General features: G+C 40.6%; 1 protein-coding gene across 7 annotated transcripts in view; it reads right to left on the bottom strand.

The window, feature by feature from the left end:
- Nucleotides 1-23,878, bottom strand: part of RASGRP3 (RAS guanyl releasing protein 3) — a 56,713-nt gene that overhangs the window by 1,789 nt on the left and 31,046 nt on the right. For 6 of the 7 annotated variants that reach the window (XM_069010041.1, XM_069010042.1, XM_069010039.1 and 3 more), the window contains 11 exons: nt 23,230-23,361; nt 22,089-22,236; nt 20,383-20,556; nt 19,852-19,968; nt 19,290-19,565; nt 13,562-13,639; nt 9,645-9,761; nt 7,345-7,460; nt 6,422-6,569; nt 2,889-2,925; nt 345-470 (listed from right to left, as the gene is read on the bottom strand). In XM_069010041.1, the coding sequence (XP_068866142.1) occupies nt 345-470; nt 2,889-2,925; nt 6,422-6,569; nt 7,345-7,460; nt 9,645-9,761; nt 13,562-13,639; nt 19,290-19,565; nt 19,852-19,968; nt 20,383-20,556; nt 22,089-22,236; nt 23,230-23,361 (1,469 nt within the window). The remainder of the gene's footprint in view (nt 1-344; nt 471-2,888; nt 2,926-6,421; nt 6,570-7,344; nt 7,461-9,644; nt 9,762-13,561; nt 13,640-19,289; nt 19,566-19,851; nt 19,969-20,382; nt 20,557-22,088; nt 22,237-23,229; nt 23,362-23,878) is intronic. The other variant, XM_069010044.1, reaches the window with a different exon arrangement.

Here is a 23,878-nt window from a genome sequence, read left to right as displayed (position 1 = left end):
TCTCACCATCTCTCACCATGCTCAGGGAGTAAGGCAGTGCTAGAATTGCGCCCTATGTCTCCTTCCCCCTAAGTGACAAAAAAGGAGAAGTACAATTTCATTTCTTTTCAGCTGGGATAGGGGTTTCAGTAAGGAGGATAGTGAGCCTTAGACAGGACACAAAGGCCATCCCTGGAGAAAAGGATGTTGTAATGTGAGGAGTGAACACATGCCATAGAGCAGTGAAAAGTAGAGGTGCTGCTCTGTGTGTTGATACAAAAGAAAAATTAAAAATGGCAGCAAGGACACTGGCCATTAGAGAGGATTCCAGAAATGGTTTAAAATAGGAGGAAAACTGCCCTCACCTGGAGGCAGAGATGGACTGCTAGGCAGAGACCCGTGGTTGCTGCCTACTGAGGTTCCTCTGGAAAATTTCCTGCATGCCAGCACAAGCAGGTCTCTGCATTGCTTGTGACAGTTGGCACCACAATCTGTAAAGAGAGAAATTGTCAAGTCATCAAATGGAAAACCACAACTATCTGGTAATCCCTCAGGGCTATTAGCAGGCAGATACCAAGGAAGGACTTTGAAGGAACAAACAGTTTGACAGAGGGTGTGAAGGGAGTCACAGAAATGGATCATTTGGTGTGAAGGGCATTACAAAAAAAAAATGGATAATTTCCATGACAGACATTAATAGAAAAATGGCAGGAGAAGAGAAGAAGTAAGATGATATTTTAATAATAAAATGGTCTCAAGGAAGAGATGTGGAATTACTGATATGATCCTGTGTACGCCATGCATAAAACTTCTGCCCCAAGAGGGAGCATTATTTATTTGGCTGGCTTTTATTTCACCCAGCAGGGCCCATTACAGTAAACACATTTGGTTAGAAGACACCAGAGCACCCATATCCTGAGCCTCTGGAAGGACTGCTGGATGTCAGTGCAGACTACTGTAGGTTAAAACTAGTCTAAGTAGCTCAGTAAGCAACATGAGCACATGAATGAACTCTGTGGAAGTGTATCATCCACCCAGATGAGACTTGCTGAGTACTTGCACTCCAAGCCTCTGCTAGGATCTGCATCACTGTGGATACATCATTGCTAGGTGCATTTATCTGAAGTGTGGCTGGAGTATGGATCTTATCTGTAAGAAAGGGCTGAAGGGTGGAGGATGTGCCCCAAACACAGTCTCTCTCTCCTCTGTGTACTTTTCCATTGCTTGAAAATTCCCATCTCCCTTGTTTCTCTGTTGCTGTTCCATAGCCCAGCATTTTGTTCTAGGCAAGCATTGCCAGGGTGCTGCATTTTTAACTCTGCTATAAGAACCACTCTGCTCAGGGCAGCAGCTCTGGCATGATGGGTGAGAGTTCTGGTTTCTGCCAACACCTTGATCATATGACTAATACAGCAGTATGTGCCCAGCTCTGGTTTTTCCTGCCTCAAAGGTAACACTCTCCCTCAGATACACTGAAGATCGCTCTTGAAGTGGAGAACTTCTATCACCTGCAGACCAGGGAGTCTAGCTTTTATCTCATTTCCCACAGTGTTGGGGTAGGCAGCAGGCCTGAAAGGAGGAACTCCCTCCCTCCCCCTGCTGTGTCAGAGGTTCAGAGGATGACAACTCTGTGCTTAAAGGCAGAATTCATCCCTAGTGGGTGTCACAATCCAGTGAAGCTGGAACACAGAGCAGCCAGTAGCTGCTGCAACAAAAGGCAGGCGCCCTCACACTTCTTGATCACTGTAGAATCTGAGAGAGCAGCTCTGCTCTCTTGCTTTCATGCCTCATTGCCTGTAACTTTGACTTTACAGAAACACTTGCGCTCAGTCCCCACTGGGCCACTGCTACAGGCAGCGATGCAGGACAGGAGTTCAGCTTTCAGATCTCAAATTGAGTTTACAGGTTGGTGTGACAAAACCTTACCTTCCTTCCCTCATCCTACCAGTAAAACTATAAACTGCAACCAGCCCTTTCAAAGCTTGTAAGATGACAGTAATCAAGAATATCTGAATTACATATGTTGATTTAGCCATGGACATTTCCCCCATCCCTCTCTGAGGAAGAGAGGTTTGTGGCTGGAAAGAGACAGGAATATGGTGTATCCTAAACAAAAATACTGTGAATTCTTTGTCCTTCTCCTTGGAGTCAGTGTAAGACTAGGGGGAAAAGACTACAAATGTGAATGTTCCCCTGTGTATAACTGAGATGTAGCTACAGCTGTGAAAATCAACAGTGCACTTCAGCTAGAGTTGGGCTGTTTGAGAAATAAATAGGTGCAGGATTTTAAAGCCAATGTCTCTTTGCCTCTGACCTGCTTAATATGGTGCAAGCACTGCATAAGAAATTAAGTATTTTATGAAGGCAAAGGGGAGGGATGTAAGAACTCCAGGATTTTTTATAAGTTGAATGCCTGAAGAAGATCTTGCAAGGAGATCTGCTGGGCAGTCTAGGAATTAAATATTTCTCTATTTCTAGCTCAGCCACTATTAAATTGCAAGTAGGCTTCACTATAGGCACATGGATGTACATGACAAACAGTGTTGCCAGCAGACTTTTTCCTGGCCTGAGTCTCAGGGGATATATTTCAGGATGTGTCTCAGTGTTAGGATAAGAACACTTGGTTTTCCAATTTACAAGGTCTTTATTGGTAAAAAGTGACGGCTCATGGAGTCAGGGGCTGCTTTGGACCTTTATCTCGCAGAATCTTTGTGTTCCTCCTGGGTGGTATTTTCTTTAATGCAGGGAGACTTCAGAGTGTACCAGTAGTCAGTGCTCATGGACAATACCAAATGTAGATGCAAGATGTGTTTGAACATATGCCATTTTAGTTAAAGGTATGGTTGACTGACTTGTACTAAAACCCACCACCCATAGCTTGAAAAAAAATCCTTGTAATATTTATTTACCTTTGCATTTGTAGCCTTGTTTGATTATACCCCAGAGCTGCAAAGAAAGACAAAAGAACGTCAAGGAATCAGAAAAGAAAGCTGGAAGGAAAACAAGGTCACAATGAGGAAGTACCAATGGCTACAAAAGCACAAACAGGATACAACTGCTCTTAACACCCTTCCTGTCAGGCAGACCTCCCCCTCTAATTGTGATAAGACTTGTGTGCCTTCTCCCTTACTTCTGCTACTTACTAGCAGCAATGGGACTACCAGAGAAGGAGAGACACAGACAACACTTGCTTCCAGGAATGGGTGAAAAATTGCCTACGTATCAAGCTTCGTGAAAGCAGCAGAGCACATTCTGCTTCTCGGCTCCCTTAGTGTTATCTGCAGGAGAATTTCCTGTGTACATCCATTTTCCAGATACATCACTGATCCATAATGTTCAAACACAGCAGAAGAAAACACCACTCGAGATAAAAACTAGGTTCTTGGTTCCTGTACTGGTTTCCAGCACACCTAGCCATAGCAATCTGATCTGTGCACCTGCCTTTTCCCACCTTAAAAAAACCCAAAAAACCCCAAATAGTTGAAGAATGAAACAGGCGGAAAAGCCACTAGATTCCATCTTAGCCTTCCCTCAGAAGCTGTTCTTGTTGACATACACTTAAAACTACCAAATGCTAAACTTCAGAGGGCCAGTGTGTGTGGTCCCACTTTTGGGAAGCTTTCACTGCCACGTGAGCAGGATTGCTTGGAAACAGGGAAACTCCCTAGCAAATTGTTTTCTATGTATGCAGAAGCACTGTATCTACAGCCATGGCTTTATAAAAACAAGCATTTCCACTCTGAAAAGCAATGAGAGGAAGGGGCAATTTTTCTAACTCTATAGCATAAAAGGAAAAAAGCTGGGGACTCTGGTGTTTATTTTTCCTGAACTCATTCACCTCATGCAGGGAGGGTGAGCACATCCAGGCAGCTGAAACTGCATGTGGCTCCTCACCAGATTTGTAAGTATCCATGCACAAGAGAGCAGGGGGTGAATATGGTCATTAAGGAACGGTTCAAAGAGAAGAGATGATGAACATTCAGAATACAAAGGAAAGAGTAAAGTAAACAGAACGGAAAGATTCTGGGTGAGAAAAACATCCCACTCACTGCACAGAAGAAATAGCAAGAAAAAACGGGGGTCTGAAGAGAGCAAAAATAGATTAGACAAGGTAGAAAAATGGTAAAAAAAGAACAGAAAGGACAACAGTGGAACCTGGGTCCATAGAAGGCCTCCTGCTTATTCTTTTGCTAATGCTGCATATGTGCACAGTGAATGCAGTTGCTGTGCTCAGGCAGCAACAGTGGAGCACCCCAGTCCCTCTTAAAAGAGCAGCAATGACCTATTTTCCCAGATCTCTTTTACAGGATCACTGTAAGAGACATGTATTGTTACTTATTTCTTTTAAACTCTAATCTATTCCCACTGAAGACCTTTCTCCTCACTCCTCACCTTATCTCTGTACCTTCTTCCCACTCAAATTTGGCACCACTGTTGTGGTTACACACCACAGGGAAAGCTTAGCTGAAGTGTCATGTCATGAATTCTGACCTAAAGCTTTGAATGTCTGACACAGCTTTGCTGCAAAGCTGTCTTGAGCCAGCTCCAAGGTAAGAGGATCTGTGCAAATTCAGATTATAAAACTTAACAGGATGGCCAGTCACCTACCCTGCCACGTGGTGCAGCTCAAGCTGTGGGACGGAACTGTGACTGGCCATGGGCATATCAACTTTGTGCTGCTAATGGCATTAAGTCTTAGCTTGACCTTCAAAGTTTGTATCATTTTAATAACTGTGTGCATTGTACTGTCATGTCAATTCATCCTGCTGCATGGTCAATGCACATTATTTTGACTGTGAATCAGTGCATCAGTTTGAAATTAGGTTTCCACCCGTGGATGAGTAGCCCTGAAATGCAGAACAAATATGCAGCAGATTCTGTAGTTGGTTCCTGTCCTATCAGTCCAACTCATCCACAGAACAATGCCAATGACTTCAGTGAGCTGACAGGAAAAATGACCTTATTTCCATTTCCTGTACAACCTTTTACTCATTTGTATTCCTGCACTGGATGTAATCAGGGAGACGTGAAAAATCTAACAATGGCCAATTAGAAAATTGATGCAGGAGAAAAATATCTGCTGGAGAGGACGTTTCAGGGCAGTCCTCGGGCCTTGCTTTGCTGTGGAAGCCTTCCAAACATGCGCTGAGTGTCACAAACACAATGACGTCTTCCCAAGGCAGCCTGGAACAACACGCTCTGGCCGGTGGCTGTCCCTGCCCCGTGGGTCTGCTGGAGCTGCCAGCTCAGGAGACCACCAGCACACTCCTACGTCAGCACTGACCATGTCACCTCCAAAGCCCTTGCACTTCTAGTGGAAATAGGTGGAATTCCTTCTCCCCCACGGCGTTAGTCAGCGGCAGTGGTTGCCACAGGGACTTCAAGCATCCGAACAAAACTGACACGTCGCAAAAGGAGTGGAAGATGGAGCATGGACTAGGGAACCAGAGTGCATCTGAATGGAGGCACGTTTTTGTGCTTAGCAGTGCTGTTATTGTTACTTTCAACCATTTTAGTGGAAAAGATCGTGGAATAAAGTCACCCCAGAGTGTAGAGGCATATCTGCTTGGTGAGCAGGGACAGGGTCTGGGTTTACAGCTGGTTATGTGGGCCACATACAAGCAGAGGACATGGGCCTCTGCCCTTACTGCTTCAGCTGTCTAAATGTGGACATTTGATTTCAGCCAAGTGTGTCCATTAAAGCAACTTTTATATCATAGCAATTCTTTATTCTTTACTATATTTGGGTTGAAGTGGAAAACTTAGAGGTTCACAAGCAACTCAAATGTCCACAAAACCAATCCTTTCCCAGATATGTAGAGAGCACTCTAATAAGTGATATCTGGTAAGTTGTGGCTGAGAAAAAAAGCAAATTATAAAACTCCCATCTAATAAATTCAAAAAATTCTTATTGTACAGAACTGCTGGAAGCACTTTTGATTTCTTTACCAAATTAGAAGATCTATTAATTTAATAGAGAAAAAATTAGGGCTGTTACAGCCATTCAGAGAATTATGAACATATCTATGTTGCCATGTGCAATTTCCTGAGAAAGAACAACTTTTGCCTCATCTACATCCTCTGTTCCAGACATCTATTTTCCTCTGAGCTTGTTTTCATGGGAAATCAAGCCAAATTAAAGAACTTAAGATAAACCAATTAAAACCATTCATATAGTCTCTAATATCCTTTAGCTAATGTCATTATGTAATTTTGCCTCCCCCCCCCCCCCAATAAATTCTTAAAAATGCCTGTTTTCAGAAACCTCTAAATCAAAACTGGCTAGCACAGTTACAATGTGAGTAAATGTTTTGTGCTCCTGAATGCCATGAGATATTATTTGGCCAAGAGACTTTAGCAATGTATGGAGCCAGTTTCACCCCATATCCATTAAAGGGTAAAAGTTGTTTTTAAGATATGCTGGTATTAAAATCATACTTACAAATCCTGCACAGTGCTCGCAGAAAGTTGGTTTAAGATAGGTCATTTCCTGAAAGTTATGGATAAACCCTGGTCCCATTTTACACTGAAACTGTGATTTAGCTCTTAGAAAGTAAGCCATCATTTCTTCTTTGCTTATAAGACCATCTCTGTAAGGGAAATAAAAAGTAGAGTAGATCTGTCACTGCTCATGGCACTGAAAAATTTGGGGTTTTCCCATTGCAGAAAGCATGCAGCACACAAAGCACATCCTTTGAAAGAACTGCAAAAGTCCTGGAAGGAAAAAACCCTTACAGCAGCTGTGATTCTAATCTTCCTTTAAACAGTAACACTGAACTTGCAGCATGAACCTTATTATCTCACCTGTTAGTGGTATCAGAACACAGACCAGGCCATTAAAAGAAGGAACTTGACTTATTGCTCACACAAAACATTCCTCTGGCTGGCCACCAGCCTTCACAGCCAAAGAGATTCTGGACAACAAGAATCATCAAGCCCAGCTGGCTAGGAAATAGATGTTATATATACCTTCTAGAATATTTGTTACCCCCTCTCTGCTACATGCACTCATTTCCCCAGTGCTGTACACAACTTATTTGTTTCACCAGTCTGATGCTTGGTCTGGATAGAGCACCTCCCCTGTAATTTGACAGTACTTCAGGGTTTTGACTCAGTCCCAGCAGGAATTCCTCATTAACCTATTACACAAATGATTTTCAAAGTGTCAGGTAAAGCAGGACTCCAACCTGGGTAGACTTCTTATACTGACTACAGTATAAGAATTTAAATGATAACAGATTCAGCTGTTGGTAATCTTGTCAGACACAAGAAACTTGGGAGACACTGTTCCTTCAATATTTGTATTTTCCGAATTTTAAATATAGGAAAAGAAAAAAAACACCACAAAGAAATCTCCAAGCTTACTGGTCTTTGTCCAGCACACAGAAAGAGTCCAAAAAGGGGAAGTTGGCAGCTATACTTTCAAAGTCTTCCTGAGAAATATAACCATCATGGTCGTGATCATAGTTCCTAAAGACAGACTGGGGAAAAAAAAAGAGATTATTGTACTATTATCTAGCCTATCCTGAATCTATAGAGGCCTCTTCAACATTATAATGACATGCAACTTAATTTTCTATTCAGCTATTCAGATGCTCTGTTGCATCTGGTTTATTCCTTTTTATTTTTACTTGGTATTTCAATATGCATATTATTGGACTCTATGGGAAAAATGGCTAATTTTTAAAGAAAACTTAACATCAGCACTTATCTAGTGATGATCCTCCACACCTCTTCACACACAATTATTCTTGCTTTATTTTTCTTCTTTGTTGGAAATGTCACTAAAATTCTGTCCCATGTGATGACATATTCTCTTTGCTTCATTAAGTACACTTTTTAAACATGAAAAAAGGGAAGAACTAAAACAAAACCAACAGCAGCTTTCCCATGACTGTTTCAGATGGTTTTGGCTTCATTTCTCATTTAGCTGGTCACCTCTACTCTGCTACAGTACTGCTTCAATCTCATTTATTTACTAATATTTTGACACCCTGATCATGAGCTCTTTGTGTCTAACAACCATTCCCATCCATCAGCCCACCCCAATCCACCACTAAGCAAAAACAGACATGGGATCAACTTTAAAATTTAAAAGGTGATTGGTGCCTTCCTCAGCTGCTAAGGAGTTACTATATTTTGTCCAGCTGTTTGCAGAGAAGTGCAAGGGGTGTTAAAGCTACGTGTGATGCTGATGGGAAAACACGAGTGTCAAAGTCAACTATCTGAGACACACATAGTGAAGTACAGACCCCTTCATTAGATTAAAATGTTGTTGATAAAGACATTAAATTAGTATACTAAGACCCCTGAAAGATATTGGTATTGCTCTTGTTTTAACAGGAACCTGATGAAACCCATTTCTATCAAATGACTGTAACTGATGACTGGCAGACCCCAAAAATCATCATAAAGAAGGAACCAAAACACAAAACCAAATAGTATTCAACACTTTTTGTAATAAATACAGTGCCTATAAGCACAACTCAAAGCAGCTAGTAAATAACAAATATTGGCAAAGTGAAAACAGCTGTGCAGAGTGGTGTGAGCCTTCTAGTAAGCTGTATTCATAAAAGCTCTAAACCATGTTTTAATCCTCAAGCATACATCCTGATCCAGGCCAAAATTGTGGAATGGGGGCCTGCAACTCCCTCAACCATAGAAACAAACATAAACTCCCACTGAGCACATTCTGGAAAGATTAAGGAATTGTGACAGACTTCCTAGTTAAACAAGCTATCAAAGAGAGGTTTGGATGTGGAGTTATTTTTATCAACACATATGGCACTGAAAAAAGCAAATCAGGAACATTGTGTGCATTTCTGGCATCCCACATTAGAAGAAGAGTGAATTTTTTTAAAAAACGGGCATGTACAAAAAGTAAACTACAAGATATATTTGAAGTCTGAGTGAGAGAACAGAAGACTTTGTTTAGGTTATCTTAACGACATAACCCCAATTAACAATCTGTAGCACAGACAAGGCCAGAATTTAATAGCTCCTCCCAGACTTACTCATTAATTTGTAGAAAGCAGAAGGAAATGTTCAGTCTCTCCAAAGGAATCTGGAGATGTTTAGTTTTGTTTACATTACCTAGAATAACACTTCACCTTCCAAACGGAAGCTAGAAGATCCCAGCTGTAATTCTGCATGACCTCACGTCCACATTTTAAAAGTGACACCAAGACAGTGCTGTCTTTACCATGCATAACATGCTCTGGACAGTAAAATAACAGCAAGTTGAAAACCAGAGGCTGTTTCCAGAAAAGTTCATTGGACCTATTAATGTATGAGACCTTGTTTCTGAGTAGCTTTCTTTTTAGCTCTCTGTTACCAGACATGAATTTTGTGGCTAGAGCTGCAAAAACTCAACTTTGCCTGCTGAATTTATATTTGCTAGACAAACCTATTAAACAGGAGCCAAGTTTTGGATGCTCCTGAAAGTCTCCTCCTTTGTACCCAGAAACCTATTTACTAATCCCATTGCTGATTGCAGGAATAAAATAAATATTTCTGAAGGTATCAGTAACGGCTCAAATTTGTTATCATATGTCTGAAATTCAACCCAACCATAACAATCTCATGATAACCTTGAAATTAATTATAATGATGAAAATATCAAAGCTATCATCCTCTTAGACCAGTGTAATATTCCAAATACTTACATCCACCAGTTTCCGTATGTGCTTGTTAATGACTGTAGGGTCAGGTTTAGGTACCACTCCAGATGCCCACTCCAGTGGCACTACTGGCTTGTTGGGGGTGGTCGGGGAGGTGGGCTGCTGAGAGATGGATCAGAACACAAGGATTTTCAAATCTGAATTAAGAAGTTGAATTTTCCATTAGAAGTGGCTCGAAATGTCACAGCTACAACCACAAACTACTGGAGTACCTGTAAAGATGTGCTTAGTAAAACATCAGGCAGGGCTTTAAAGGGCTGCTTGCCTTCACTAACAGAATCAGTTGGGCTCTCTGTGGCACCTTGCAGCTGTGCTGCCACCACCCAGGGAGCTCAGAAGCAAACCCAAGCAGTCTGTCCTCACTGACAACTCCAGAGGGTTCAACAGCAACGAGACTTGAGGGAAGAGGGAAGGAAGGAGGGTCTGTGAACACAGCGGGCATCAGAAATAGGTAAGCCCAGAAACCTGCTTTTCTCCTCAGTAAAACCTCTGAGGAACTCTCCAGCAAAGCACAGTCTGCCCCAGATCCCTGCTGGAGGGACCGTGCCCAGGAGCCACCTGAGGGACTGCCACAACCTGATTAAGTTCATGCTCCTGCTCTGTGCGGCACCAGCAAGACAGCAGGATGCAGAAGCAGGGGAAGAATTGTGCTCAGCAATCCCACTGGTTTCCAGCTGAGATGTGCCAGGATGCACAGCTTGATTCCTCTAGGCAGCTTGAGTAGATAGGGGCTGATCTTTGACTTGCTCTGCAGATAACACCAGCCAGACTATTTTATTCTAAAAACATCTTGGTCTTGACAAAACAATAGCTGACAGCTCACTGGATGCATGGAGCTCACAGCCTGACTCCCTTCACACCACTACACAGTGGGAGTAGCTCTGGAATGCAGCTCAGATTCTTCAGGTAGAAAATATAGGACAAACCTGAATACATTTTCAGGTAAGGATTCAAAAATAACCAGTTAGCATGAAAAATGCTGCAAGACATACTGGCCTTTCCCTGCATCTGCCACTGGACATCTAGCAGGTGAAGCAGTGTCAAGCAGAAAAAATCCAGTGTGTTTTGGATCAGAAGGGAAAGGGTCCACAGTCTCAGAAGGCCCCTGTGTTAGCTGACAAGCAAAGAATCTGGGTCTCATCTGTCCCACTCTAAATAGGTGTGACTTGAAAGGGAGACAATTAAGACATGTAAAGATGTTACACGTATCATTGCGTAAAACAATGATGTTGAGGATTTTGACATTGAGATGAGAAATGGTCACAGGTTCATATTTTGTGTTTGGTTGGAAAAGAAAAAAAAGGATTTGTTAGTGGGTTGCTTAATTAATCTGGCTTTTCCTTTTTCAACTGTTAGAAAAGCTTTTATCAATGCCTCAATAGATTTTGACCGATACAAATGTATACAAGTAAGTTTGGGAGGAAAACATCCCTATATCAACAAAATTAAATTCCAGTTAGAAGTACGGTGAACCTGGACATCCAGCTCTATCTCCCAAAAGCACTGGCTCAAAGCATCTGTATTAAAAGTTTCAGTGTGGTGCTAGACTAACAAGACCTCACGGAGAGCTTTTAACACCTGCTGGTCTGAGGACACAGTGACAGAAAGACATAGAATCCACTGGAGCCTTCCTCTTTCTTCTGGGCTATTTCATTTGAAGCCTCATTCAATTTTAATGGCTCTTTTGGTAAGTTGCAATGAAAATTCATGTTACTGACTACTAGCCAAAGGGAAATATTTGTTCCTTCTATTTCACTCATAGACTCAAAGGAAAAACCATGATTTTATTTATGTATTTGAAATGCATCCTATGAGGAAAAGTTGTCCAGAGACTACCAAGTTGAATTTATTAAACATTCCAAAACACTGTTTCTGGTCATGCAGTTTGTGATTCAGATGGTATCTCCCAGTTATTTCACCAGTACAGGGACCATGGTATTGTAGACTGAGAAAGCATTTTCAGATGTTTGTGAACATCTATGTATTTTGACATTGAAATGAATTCCACTGAAAAGCAAAAAAAATTACTTAAGTGCATCATCAGTGGCATAATTGCACCAGGCAGATCTAGACAATAGCTGTATTAGCAAAAACTCCCAACAAGAAGATCACTAATGGATGGGGAAAAGCAGTGACAAGGAGGTGCTATACTACAGCTGGTGGTCATTCCTCAGTGTTTTCTTAGGCTGCTATACTGACTGGAGAGTCTCCTCCCAGTTTTAGCAGAAGGAAAGTCCTGCTCAAGTCCCTGCTGACAGCAGACTCATATGCTAACAGATTAGCTCCACTGCTTAGAAAATGATTGCAGCAGCATGAGGCACTTCCTCCGTGGTGCACCTGCATGGGAGTGGTACCCATATAACAACAAATCGAGGAGCAGTTGCAATGATACAACTATGCTGTCATGTTGCCTTTGACAAATTTTTCCACATACAAAAAACTCTACAGATTCTTTCCCCTCTAATACAGCCTGTGTGTTTTGGCACTCCATCAAAGAGAAGTAAGCTTCAAATAATCCAGCTTCTGTCGATTCAGCTGCAGCTTTTTACCCATCAGGGTGCAGCAATAGCTCAATGTCACTGGCTATCCATCGATCCTTATGCAAAAGTCTCCCACAATTGCTGGGTGCTGTTAAACTTCACAGCATTGTTTATACTGCTTTTGTCCTGTTTAAAGCTCGGGCTGGGGATCAAAGCAGCAATGTGATAATTTTCTTCATTTACAGTAGCGGTCCATTAGTCTTCCACAGCATAGGGCTGTAGCATTTCAACTTTGCTGGCAGTAATGAGAACATGAGGGACCCAGAATGACTGAAATAAACAGCAACTGTTGTGGTCAAAATAGTATCCAACAAGCACTGGAGACTCAGTAATGAAATTTCAAATGTGCAAGCTGAGCTAGTGTTGACTGTGAAAATATTCATTAGTTTCCTTATCAATGTTCATAATACATCATTGGGAACACACACACATGGTCCTCAAACTGGTCTCCAAGAGTGATTAACTATTTTAAACCCCAGAGAAGCCTTATACTTGGAAATTAAAGGGATCTGCTTCCTTGCTTGCTTTTAAGAATGTTTCAAAATCTTAAAAAGCACTGGAATGCATAATCTCAGACTCCTGGACTCTGCTCTCACACCCTGCAAAACACTTCCAGCCACCCTCATCTTCTGCTGCTGTCAGACTTGAGAGGGCTCAGCCTGAGAGCATCACAGATTGGGTATTAAAGGTAATGAGAATGTTAATACACTGAAGAAATGCTCAGGGGAAAGCGGAGTCCCCAGCCTTTGGCAGCAGAGGAAAGAGTAATACTTTAAGTGAAATTCAACTATTAATTATGAGATTTATCTGTATCCTCTGACTTCCAAAAAATAAAGAAAAATGCATGAATGCAGCATTATCTTTAGTTGCACATAACCAAATAAAAAGTAATATCTATTCTCATCTGTTTAAACTTTGCTTGAGAGCCCAAGATACAGCCAATTATACCTAAGCAAACAGTTTTAAAATACTACAGTAATTATTTACCTTGCCTTAAACAAATCTTTTAATTCTGTGTTGCTTTATATAACTCCACCAGCATCCAGAAAATCAACTAAGGGTTATGCAATAAATAATTGATATAAACTTCCAAAGGATATATATCTAAAGCAGAACTTTGTTTTCCAGGACTTGCAGAGGTTTTGTTGAAAAACAATGAACAGTGAAGTGTGTTCCAGTATTTATATCTCCCAATACGCACTAAAACCTATAAATAGTGACTGTGTCTTCTACACAAATGTAACACTAAAAAGCTTTATGTACATATGAATAAGGAAACACATTAACTGTCATTTAAAAATTTAATCAACTGCATGAAGACAAAATAAGCAATATGTCAAAACACAGTAAAAGATGACGTACAGATTTGGAGTTCCTTGGCTCCAGTACCAGTGAGAGCTTGTAGATATCATCCTCAGTGTGGTAAAGGTCCAAGGACAGCTACATATAAGAAAGAACGGAAAACAGTAATATTTATTAGACTGGATTGGATATGACAGGCTTGTAAGCAGAGATATACTTCCCCACTGAAGGTAAATAAAACATTTTGCTACTCTGAGTTCAGGAGACATGCCAAAGCCACGTGCAGCTTCTGGAAAAGCAGACTTCCACAGAGCAAACACAACTCAGGCTGGTGAGCACATGCTGCTGCTCACGTCAGGCAGTGCACTTGGGGGCTGGCACAACTCTCATCCTGACCCCAGGGGTGAGCGGCGCTGCATGCTGACCTCACACAAAGAGGGACATTGGCTCCAAAGACCACCCTAACACAAACACACTTTCTTCTAGCAGCTCAGTGCTCGTGAGAGACCTCAACGAAACAATACAAAAGCTTCAGGAAAGAAGTCATAGTGGGGCTAGGCTGGAAGCACTTCAGATTTTATTCTGGTCAAATTTTGTTCCTCAAGAATGGCCATAGTAACGCAGCTCCTCTACAGAGATCAGCCCGTGCAGCAGACACCTCTCTGGAAAGCCCTGGGCAGACAGAGACTTGGGAGAGGCAGGCTGGCTTTGCCACCACTGTTGCAGCTAAGTGCTCCATCAAGAGCAATCTCAGTTTAGCCCAGCTTGGCTTGCTCCCGATCACCTCTCAGCAAGTAAGGCAAATTGCCTTTCAGCTTTGTTTCCAGATAAGTGAAAGATTTTTCTTTCATGTTCTCATTCTTTTCCCTAGAGGATTTATTGAGAAAAAGAGAAGGTACATAAATATGTGTAAAGTAGGATGGATCTGTTTTCACTTTGACATCTGGGGTCTTGCACTGATCCATGTCTGCAGTAAATTCCTCCTCTTTTGGAGTGATGAAGGAGAAAAGTAATCAACACTATAGCTAATGTTTTGCAATGAGAGGAAACAAACACAGCATGTTTCCTGTGGTCATGTTCCTACATTAATTTGCTTTGGAGAATTGACATGATTTGAAGTAATCATCCACCTTGTAAATCCCCAGTTAAGCTAAGATTGAGTTAAAAGGATGTTCCTGAGTAGACAGATAGAATTACTGCTGACTAAACTACTGTGACAGAAGGTTATTTTTAGAGAATTTGAAATGCCAAGTAAGTAACAAGCAGGATCAGTGACACCTACTGCAGAACCACCTCTGTGAACCACCCTCTCTTAGGCAGAATTTTGTGCAATGAATAAGACAGAAGTTGTGCCCTTTCCCAAAATAGGTTCCCAAAGAAAACACATGGCTTTAGAGAAGTCTGGAGATGACATTATTCATTTTGTCTAGCTGAAACACTGCTGATTTTTGCACTTTGTAATTTGGTTAAGGGCACAGTGAAAGGATGTGCATCCTGCAGGTTCCTTTACCAGCCAGCATGCTGCTGTCAGAGTGTTAGGTAAGGGCCTGTCCTAAAGACAACATGGAACCAGTAGCTGCTGTAATAAATATTATTCATATGGTGAGATATTCAGTGACTGTACTCTGAGGTTCCTTGGTGGCATACAATAAACAGCACTCAGTTGGAACGCATGATATTATCAGGTCAGACAGGGAGTGAGAGCAGAATTGGTAGTTCAAAAGGTGTTGTCTCGTTCCTATGAAAGAGCACAGTTTTCTCAGCAGGCCAGATGAACAGGGTGTGGATTTGGGAGTGGAAATGTATTAGTATTTATTGAGCAAGATTGTATCTCTCCCTCCCTGAACTATATGAGCTTGTCTTAAGCAGTGGTTATAACTTCATTAGGCACAGTATGTAAGCACACAAGGAAGGTGTTGTCTAGTTCAGAAGTTTCATACATTAGCACAAAAATTACAAGCGTGATGACCATGCAGTTATATAAACATTCATTTTATATTTTATTTACAGTTTTGCTCTGACAAATAAAGTGTAATAAGAGTTTTCCTAGAATAACCTTTACAGTGAGTGGCAGTTTCTATTCTAATTTTACTATCACTGCTGTCCTATTTTTTTCCTGAGCAATTTGGAGGGGGATTGAGAAGGGTAGGGGAGTGATCAGAAACGCATGACTTACTTTTTTTTCTCTAAGTGGAACTTACTGAACACAAGCTGGGGGGTGACTTTCAGTTTGATTGTTTAGGTAATTCTCATTCTCTTCTCTAGACTGTACAAATGACTGGGACTTTCCAGTCATTTGCATATAGTCTCAGAACAGGTTAGATAAATAGATGTTGAGACATAAAAATAGCGAGGGTAAAATGGTGGCACCAAATAAGTTCTAACACAGTTCATATAAATACACTGTGGTCTAGTTGAGAAACTGAGATCCACTTCCAATCCACAGAAAGTGATGAAATATTTACTTACAGGTTTTTATTCACATTGTGAAAAAAAACCAAACCAGTGTGGAAATACTGCACAGCAGGTAAGGAAATCCCTTAAGCATCCTTACAAAATGTAAGTTTTCTAATGGCAAAACTGTCTTTAGAGCTGTTTTTCCTCTCTGCTGCACTGCCACGCTTGTGTTTAGGTCCTCTTTCACTACTTAGCTCCAAGTTTTGGATTCCAGGGAGCAGTACAGCACCGGGTACAAAGTCAGTGAGGGTGGAGCAAGTGTGGCCAGTAAATCAGGAAAAGAGGAATAATCACAAACTAAGAGTGATCATGCACTAAGAAGTGAGTCCATCTTCATGTAACGTACTCTGGTTCACTGGCAGCTGAATTGTAACACATTTACTTCTCTTGCCCGTGTAACTCAGACTCATTTACACAGAACGAGGCAGGACTTGCATCCTGCTCAGCTTTTGCAGTCTCCTACGCCAATAAACCTGGCATGTGTCCTTGCTGTCCATACAGCAGACCTTTCCCTTATTTGTGGCAGGCTAACTTCCATGCAAAATGCTGGCTTCTTTCAGCTGCTTGTTCAAAGCTAAAATTCTGTGATCTAGAAGCTGATTTTTTATGCTTACAACAAGATGAGATGGGGTGGAGGGGTGTGGGGATGGGGGAGAAAGCAGACTTCCAAGTTTGCGTGCAGACATTTAAGGCAAGAGAAGAACTTGCCAAACTGTTGACCATTCAGCAGCTACTGCTGAAATCAAGGGTCTTTTGTTCTATACTCACAATAGCATCTTAAAAATGCCTGTAAGCCCCTCGAGCAGGTGGCCTGAAGTTTACTACCCACCTCTCACCCAAGATTTTAACCCAAGCTCTCATTTTATAGCTCCTATCAAAGTCTCCCCAAACATCACCATTTCTAAGCCACTTGAAAGGTATCAGCTCCCTTAGAGCAAATAGGACTCTACCACTGAGGGAGAGAAAAACCAGGCCATATTCCCACATGCCCAAGAAATGCTAATATTACCTTTTTGTGCAAGTTGTTGGACTAGCAAACCAGTACCCAGTGATTTACTTGTCAAACAAGCATAGGCCAGGCTGTTAGGACTTGCTAAATGTGGTGTAAAAGGCAACACTGAAAGGGAGGGAGGCCAGGCAAGAGCACATTGCTTATCAGGACAAGACACCTACTAAAAGCATGCCCAGATAGAAGGTGCTCAATGGGAAAACAGCAGAAGTGAAGAAACAGTTGGGTCAGCCAATTCACACAAAATTGAAAAGCATTCTACACATTTATGTACATTTACTAGATTTGAAAGGGAGTTTCTCTAAATAAGGCAAAGATGGGGAAAATTTTTACAGTTGACATCAGAGAGATAAGACCTAGCAATAAAAGGAATGGTTAATTTTTCACGCTCTGAAAACTGAAGATGACATAGGCAGCAAGGGAGGCTAAATCTGCTAAAAGACCATTTGCACATAGCAAGGTCAACTATTTTTAGTCATCATCACTTGTCAGTTTTGGGTTGCAATCCTTTTCTTCTCCTATTTCTCTGAACCCAGCCAATAATTTAAAACTTTCTTATTAACAAAAAGATAAAAAGAAACAATTAATCTACAATGCAAGTCCATTATTACTGTTTAAGAGACTAGTGTAGAACAAACAAACAAGTATTGTTTTCATATACACAGATGAGGACACACATGGGAAGAAAAATGAGGATATTCATATTATGGTATGTACCAAAATTCTGGTCCAGGAACGTTTTGTAGAAATTTGTTGGTTTTTCCCTTTCCAGAAGTCACCATTTTAAATCGATACTCCCACACTATCAAACGTGCTTGATCCACAGCTACACTTCCAGTGACTAATGTGAAGGCACAATTGCCCTGGAAAGGTTTTAGGATACCTACACCTGTCTACCTATATAAACAGCCTAGATGGGCTGTCTCCATCATCACACAAAGGTACTACCATAGAATCATGCTAACGGGTAAAAAAAAGCAGAAGTTGTTTGTAACCCTTGATCAGGTCTGGAATCAACATTGCAGAATACAGCTTCATTTTTACAATCAGATTGGTTCAACTGTATCAAGGTCGGCAGAGTTTTATTATGAATGAATGCATCAGAGTATCATAGGTGAGAAAGTACCCATCATGCACTCAATTACTTCTCCTTGTAAATGAAACACACTGAAATAAATACAAAAATGCAAATAAAACCCCTATCATTTTGCTGAAAACAAAGAAAACAAGGAAAATATTTTCTAAAAAAGGAAAACCAGATACACTGTGTGAGATCAGTCTGATACAATGATGAATACATGAAGACCTGAAAGGTCTTCAAAAAATCTTTAGCGTTCTCCTCTTTTTGGAAAACAGGTTGTCACCAAGAAGAGAGAGCAGCTAATGAAAGTGGTAGCAGCAGTTCAGCTTCCATCTCTCACTTCACATTGTCTAATTTCTACCCTTTTGGACTCACTTTTTTATTGCTCAGTTCCCTAAAGCCTGAGGTTCCACTTCCCGCTATTCAAAGCCAAGCTTGGAAATGACCAGGAAGGGAAAGAGCATCATGAGAAAGCAACTCTCAGTCCCTACAAAAACAAAACAAGATAATAAATATCTACCTTCATAGTTCAAAATATAAGTTAAAGGATTGTTGCAGTGGTCAACATCTGGTGCCTTCTCTTTCTTGTCCCACTAACCAGGATTAAGACTTGTTCCCAAGTTGTTCCACACAAGGCACAACTGAAGGTGTTCCTATTTCCCCAAACGTCCCCAGTCCTTATTACAATGAGGCCGTAGGTATATCCACACCAGCTTGGTAGCTCCAAGCTCAGGCTCATATTTGTCGGCTTCCTTAGTGTAAAGCTCTGTACCTGATCAGTCCTAGTATAAATCCATCACATTTTTATTTACTGGACAAGGAAGGGTACTGTGTCACATGGAAAGCACAGGGGAGCAAGAGTGTAATGGAGCTCAAGCTGGAATTTCTCATGTGTCCATGCCAGCATGTCACCCAGTCGTTCCACAGGAGACATAAGCCTCCATTCGAAGTAGTCAGAACTGAGTTTTTACTTCTCCTAACATAAATACAGCCCTCCATCTGTCATTCTTAAAATAGATGATTTATAACAATCCAGTTGCTGCTTCCAGCCATCACAAACCACTGTAGCAAAACTCTGTGACTTTCTTAACACCTCACGTGAACTTGTTTCTGTTTTGTACTTTTTCCCCTTTTCTTTTTCAAAACTGAGATAATATACACTTAACTTTATAGATATGGGATTCCTACTGACACTCAACTTTTGAACCACAGCAGTGAATTGAAACATGCTCAATACTTACGGTTAGCAGGTTAATTAAATCCAAATTAGGCTCTAAATGATGAGAAGCAGTTTGCAGGGAAACCAGTTCACTCAAGGTGATGGAAAGCTGCTGCATTTTCACTATGTTAACTTTGTTCTCATCTATCCAATCAGGAAAAATTACATGGACAGCAATCAAGTCTTTCAAATGGACTCCTAAAATAGGAATTTTGAAGCCAACACAGTCAGCAAAAGCCTTGCGGTAGTTGCAGTAGTTTCCATTGGAAGAGACCAGCTCTGTCATTTCGTTCCAGTCCTACAAATAGCCAGAGAAGCAAGTCTCTGTGAAAGCATTCATAGCATTTCCTTAATCTGAGCACAACTCTTGTCAGGGTGTCGACACCGTTAATTTCCTCTCTGGCACAGGCAATCAGCCAGAGGATCTCTGTGAGCTCATCCTGCTCCACTGAGAGGAATGCCTTTCAGGAAGCCCTGCCATGATCCAAGTATTGTGCTGGTGAGACACCTGCACTGCAGAACCCATCAGACCTCAAAGAGGTGATGTTCAGCTCAACATATCTATGTTCTGGAGTCCACCATACCTTTGTGACTTCCGAAGACAGATGAGAATGGGTCTCTTTCAGGCGAGAAATAGAGCTGTGGCTTAGACCTCCCACAACTGCCATCAGTGTGTTGAAGTTCTGGAGGTGAAGGAGCTTCTGCAGGAGAGATTAACCATGTATAATTAAAAATTAATGAAATACAACTAGCAGCTCTTCAATGTCACACACACAAGTTAAGGGAGACAACCTATCATGGCTAAAGCAGAAATCACTAAACCAGGGCACATAACAGAATGGTTCAGCACTTCATTTTTTAATTAGCTTAGCCCCAGAAGAAACACAATAATGACAGTTGCCAACTGGAATACAACAAAGAAAAATTATTGTATAGTTATGTCTGCTAGTTAAAAAATGCAGGCACACCACACCTGAACAAATAACCTCCAGTGATGTTGAACAGGCTATTCACTGAGGAAATAACACAAATAGCATCACCTGATTTGTTTACTGCAATCTCCATCTATATTCCTGCTTAGTATGGAAAGAAAAAAAGTCATCTGTGAGACTTACCTGTGCAACATTGATAAACTTTGTGATTACTTCTGCTCTTTGCTGGGGTGTCGGTTTGCTGAGAACCATGAGTTGGACCCATTTAGAGATGCCGTTAAATAAAGCAATAGATCTCTCCAAAGTAGGATTGTTCTCCAAGCAGCCATGGATCACATAGCTTTGGTAGTCTGTGAACTAACAGAGAAAAGGCACTTTCAGTAAAATAGTGGACAACTGAAGAATCAAATTGAAACTTCAGTGCTTTTTTTTTCTTTTTAAAGCTCCTCTTGTTTAGAAAGTGACCATGATTCAGGGTCTACACAACAGCTCTTCCTTGAAAGTTCTTTGCTATTGTTTTGGTTTGGCTTTTCCTTAAATGTCAACTTACAGCTTGTTTGTGTGTTAGGAAATATAGAGGCCGGCATGATAAGTGTGATTGCTACTTCCATCTTTCCCGTAATTTATTCAACACACTTTATTCTGTGTAGTTTCATTTGACACCCTCAAGCCATAGTACTCTATAGGATCCCAAAAATTAAACTTCCCTAAATGTTTGAAAAACATTCTTCAGCTGTCCCTTAAAGGGAGGTTTTCAGTAGCTAATGACATAACTTTAGCTTGTGTATAGAGCTGCTAGCAATGCCAGACAAGATGGGTTTCTGTCTTAGCTGATCAAAACCAGCCTGCTAGACAAACATATGAGGGCATATACTCTAACACAACAGATTCTTGTCTCCTAGCTGCAGATAAACAGTATTTCAGTGTTCAGATAATTTTAATTTTTTTGGTTATAGTTAACACTGCCCTTCCTTCCCCATTTTTCTTTAGACAGGTAAAACTAAAGACAGAATTCAGACTAATCATATTCTACAATTACGTATCTTTGAGAGAACAAGTAGTACGAGATTGGTTAACTCTCACTGGTTGCAGAGAATCATTTGTGATAGGAAAATTCAGTTAGAAACAGCAAGGAAAAAAAAAAGAAAATTCATTGCAGGTTTGAGTTTTCTTCCTGGAACCCTCAAAAGAATTCAAATACATCTTAAGTCTAATTAGAAATCCATGCCTTTTTTCTTGTCCTTCTCTCCTACTTTGAGGTTAGCATTACACAGATCACAGTAGGGTGTTTTCCCATGATTTGAAGTCTAGAGTAATTAACCTTTGAACATTATTAAGTGACATCAAAAGTGATTCTATTTAGACTGGTCTCAGCTCCTCATTGATCTCTTTTTCCTTCCTCTCTTGAAACAAACAAAAAAAACTCAGATATTTTTCTTAGTTTGGGAGTTTGATTTCTCTCATACTCCTAAACACTTGAAAAAAAGGTCTCATTTTTCATCTTAATAACTTACTGCTTCCATTTGCCACCTGATACAGTAATGACATGTGACCCTTTCACGTGGCTATTTGCCAGCAGAAATCAGCATTTCTTTTGGCATTTGTCTTACTCATTTGCTTTGTTTTAGCTTCAACTTTAGTTTTCATCCACTTTTGTCTCTAGTCCTTGTACAACCCTCTGTGAAAAGAAGCAACTGAATTTCCCTCAGTGCCAAAAATCATCAGACACAAAAAAGGTCAAGGAAGTGCATGGCTATGTATATCATATGAGAGAGTATAAAGATTTACTACACTGAAATATTGAGAAAAAAATTCATAAATGTGAAACTATGTGAACACTCTTTAAAGACAGGCTCCTGATGTGAGCAACAAAGTTGTGGGCTTCTTACAGAAATTCTCCTAAATGATTTATGCTCCAAAAAAGTGAGATGCTCAGCTAGCTCAATGGGCTCCAGATGGTCAAACAGCAGGCAGGCTTTTCCTTTCTTGGAAATCTTCTTCCTCTGTGTAACTCTTCTCATCCAGTCATAGGAAGGACTGCAACAGAATAGGTATAAGTGTCAATTCTGTTTGGGTCTATGTCAGTATAGCCCACAGCTGGAATGTATCATGTAAAATTGACCATAGAAGGACCAGGATCCTTCTGGTCTGTGACATCCGGCACACAACAAACACTTAGAATACGACATGTTCAAGAGCAGAACAGAAGAGAGGAGTTTGAGATGCACTACAACAATGGTAAATAATAGCACGTTTCTATCACAACAAAAGGACAACGTATTCTTCCCCATGATACAGGAAGCCATAATTAAAGATGCTTTGGAAATACAAGAAATACAGTTCACAACAAATTCTGATACAGAATAAAAACACATTTGAATAACATCAAGGATTAATTTTTCCTCTGTAAGTTCACAGGTCCCTGAAGTAATGGACCAACAGAAACAGCCAAATACCGTGCACATGCTATATTTTAAAAGAAAATCTACAATATCAAATGAGATGCAAAAGCATGTCTGGTGATGTCTAAAAGGTAACTTTCATTTCAGCTTGTCAAGGAAATAGTAGCTGTAATAATTTTGATGCGATGCAACTACAAATGTGAATGCTAAAAATTCTCCAGTTAAATAATAGAAAATATTACAAAAAACTAAGAGATTACTGATGAGAGGACAAGAAAGCTTCGCCAAGAAGATCTAAGATTTACACGGCATTCCAGTCACTACACTGCTTGTTATTCTATATGAAAACGTATAGGAAAAAAAAGTAATACTAATCACTTAATTGGCACTTGCTTTGCCAGAAAAATAATTTATTTCCTGTTTATATGAAAAACTTAAAGATAGGAATCTTCTCTTTACTGTGTAACTATAACTTCAAATTTTTAGTAGCTTCAAATTTAAAGATGATTTGCAAGTGCTTTTTTTGCTCTCTCAAGACCAAGACGGCCCTTAATATTTTTATACTTTGTACAGAACTAGAATTCTGCTGTTCCAGACACAAAGATGTTGCAGCTCATGACATTCTTACATGCTGGAGATATCAATTAGATGGATGTGATCCTCATATCCGAGCTGGCTGGCTACTTCTTGAAACTCTTCAGTCAAACGAATCAGCCCAAGATCCAAGTTAAACTCTGCAGGAAATTCCAAAATCCAGTATCTGAAATCCACAGACAGCAGTTAAGAGATGCCCAGAGACTCAGGTATAACATTCAGTGGCTGCATATATTTTACATATATCTTTTTAATAGGACTTTTTTCAGATCCACTGTTCTTTAGACAGAGAGGGTGAACTACCTCAGCCTGTTACTTCTGTAATTATTTGTGACACTGAAGTGGCAAAAGCCACTTTATCTTTTAATTTTCTTTGCTTAACTCACAACAGCACAACAAAGCAGTATTCTATTGAAATGCAAAATTAAAGTGATGTCTCAGGTGACACTCACAGAAGGCACACACATGGTGTCCTGACTCAGGCTGCCAGGACACCCAAATAACACTTGCACGTGGTCCCTGTCCAAGTAAGACAACTTTGCTCAGAAAAGACTTCTCAATGAAAATGCAAATGTGAATTTGAGCGGCAGTTCTACCACAATAACTGTGTAAAGCAGATGTAAGCCACATAAGGTTACATGTAAACCATATAAGCCTCCTCCTCTATGTAAGGGGGAGTGGAA

Source organism: Aphelocoma coerulescens, chromosome 3 (assembly GCF_041296385.1).
Source record: "Aphelocoma coerulescens isolate FSJ_1873_10779 chromosome 3, UR_Acoe_1.0, whole genome shotgun sequence".
NCBI lineage: Eukaryota > Metazoa > Chordata > Aves > Passeriformes > Corvidae > Aphelocoma > Aphelocoma coerulescens.
Note: the sequence above shows the minus strand (reverse complement) of the source record. Positions and strands in the feature narration are given on the sequence as shown.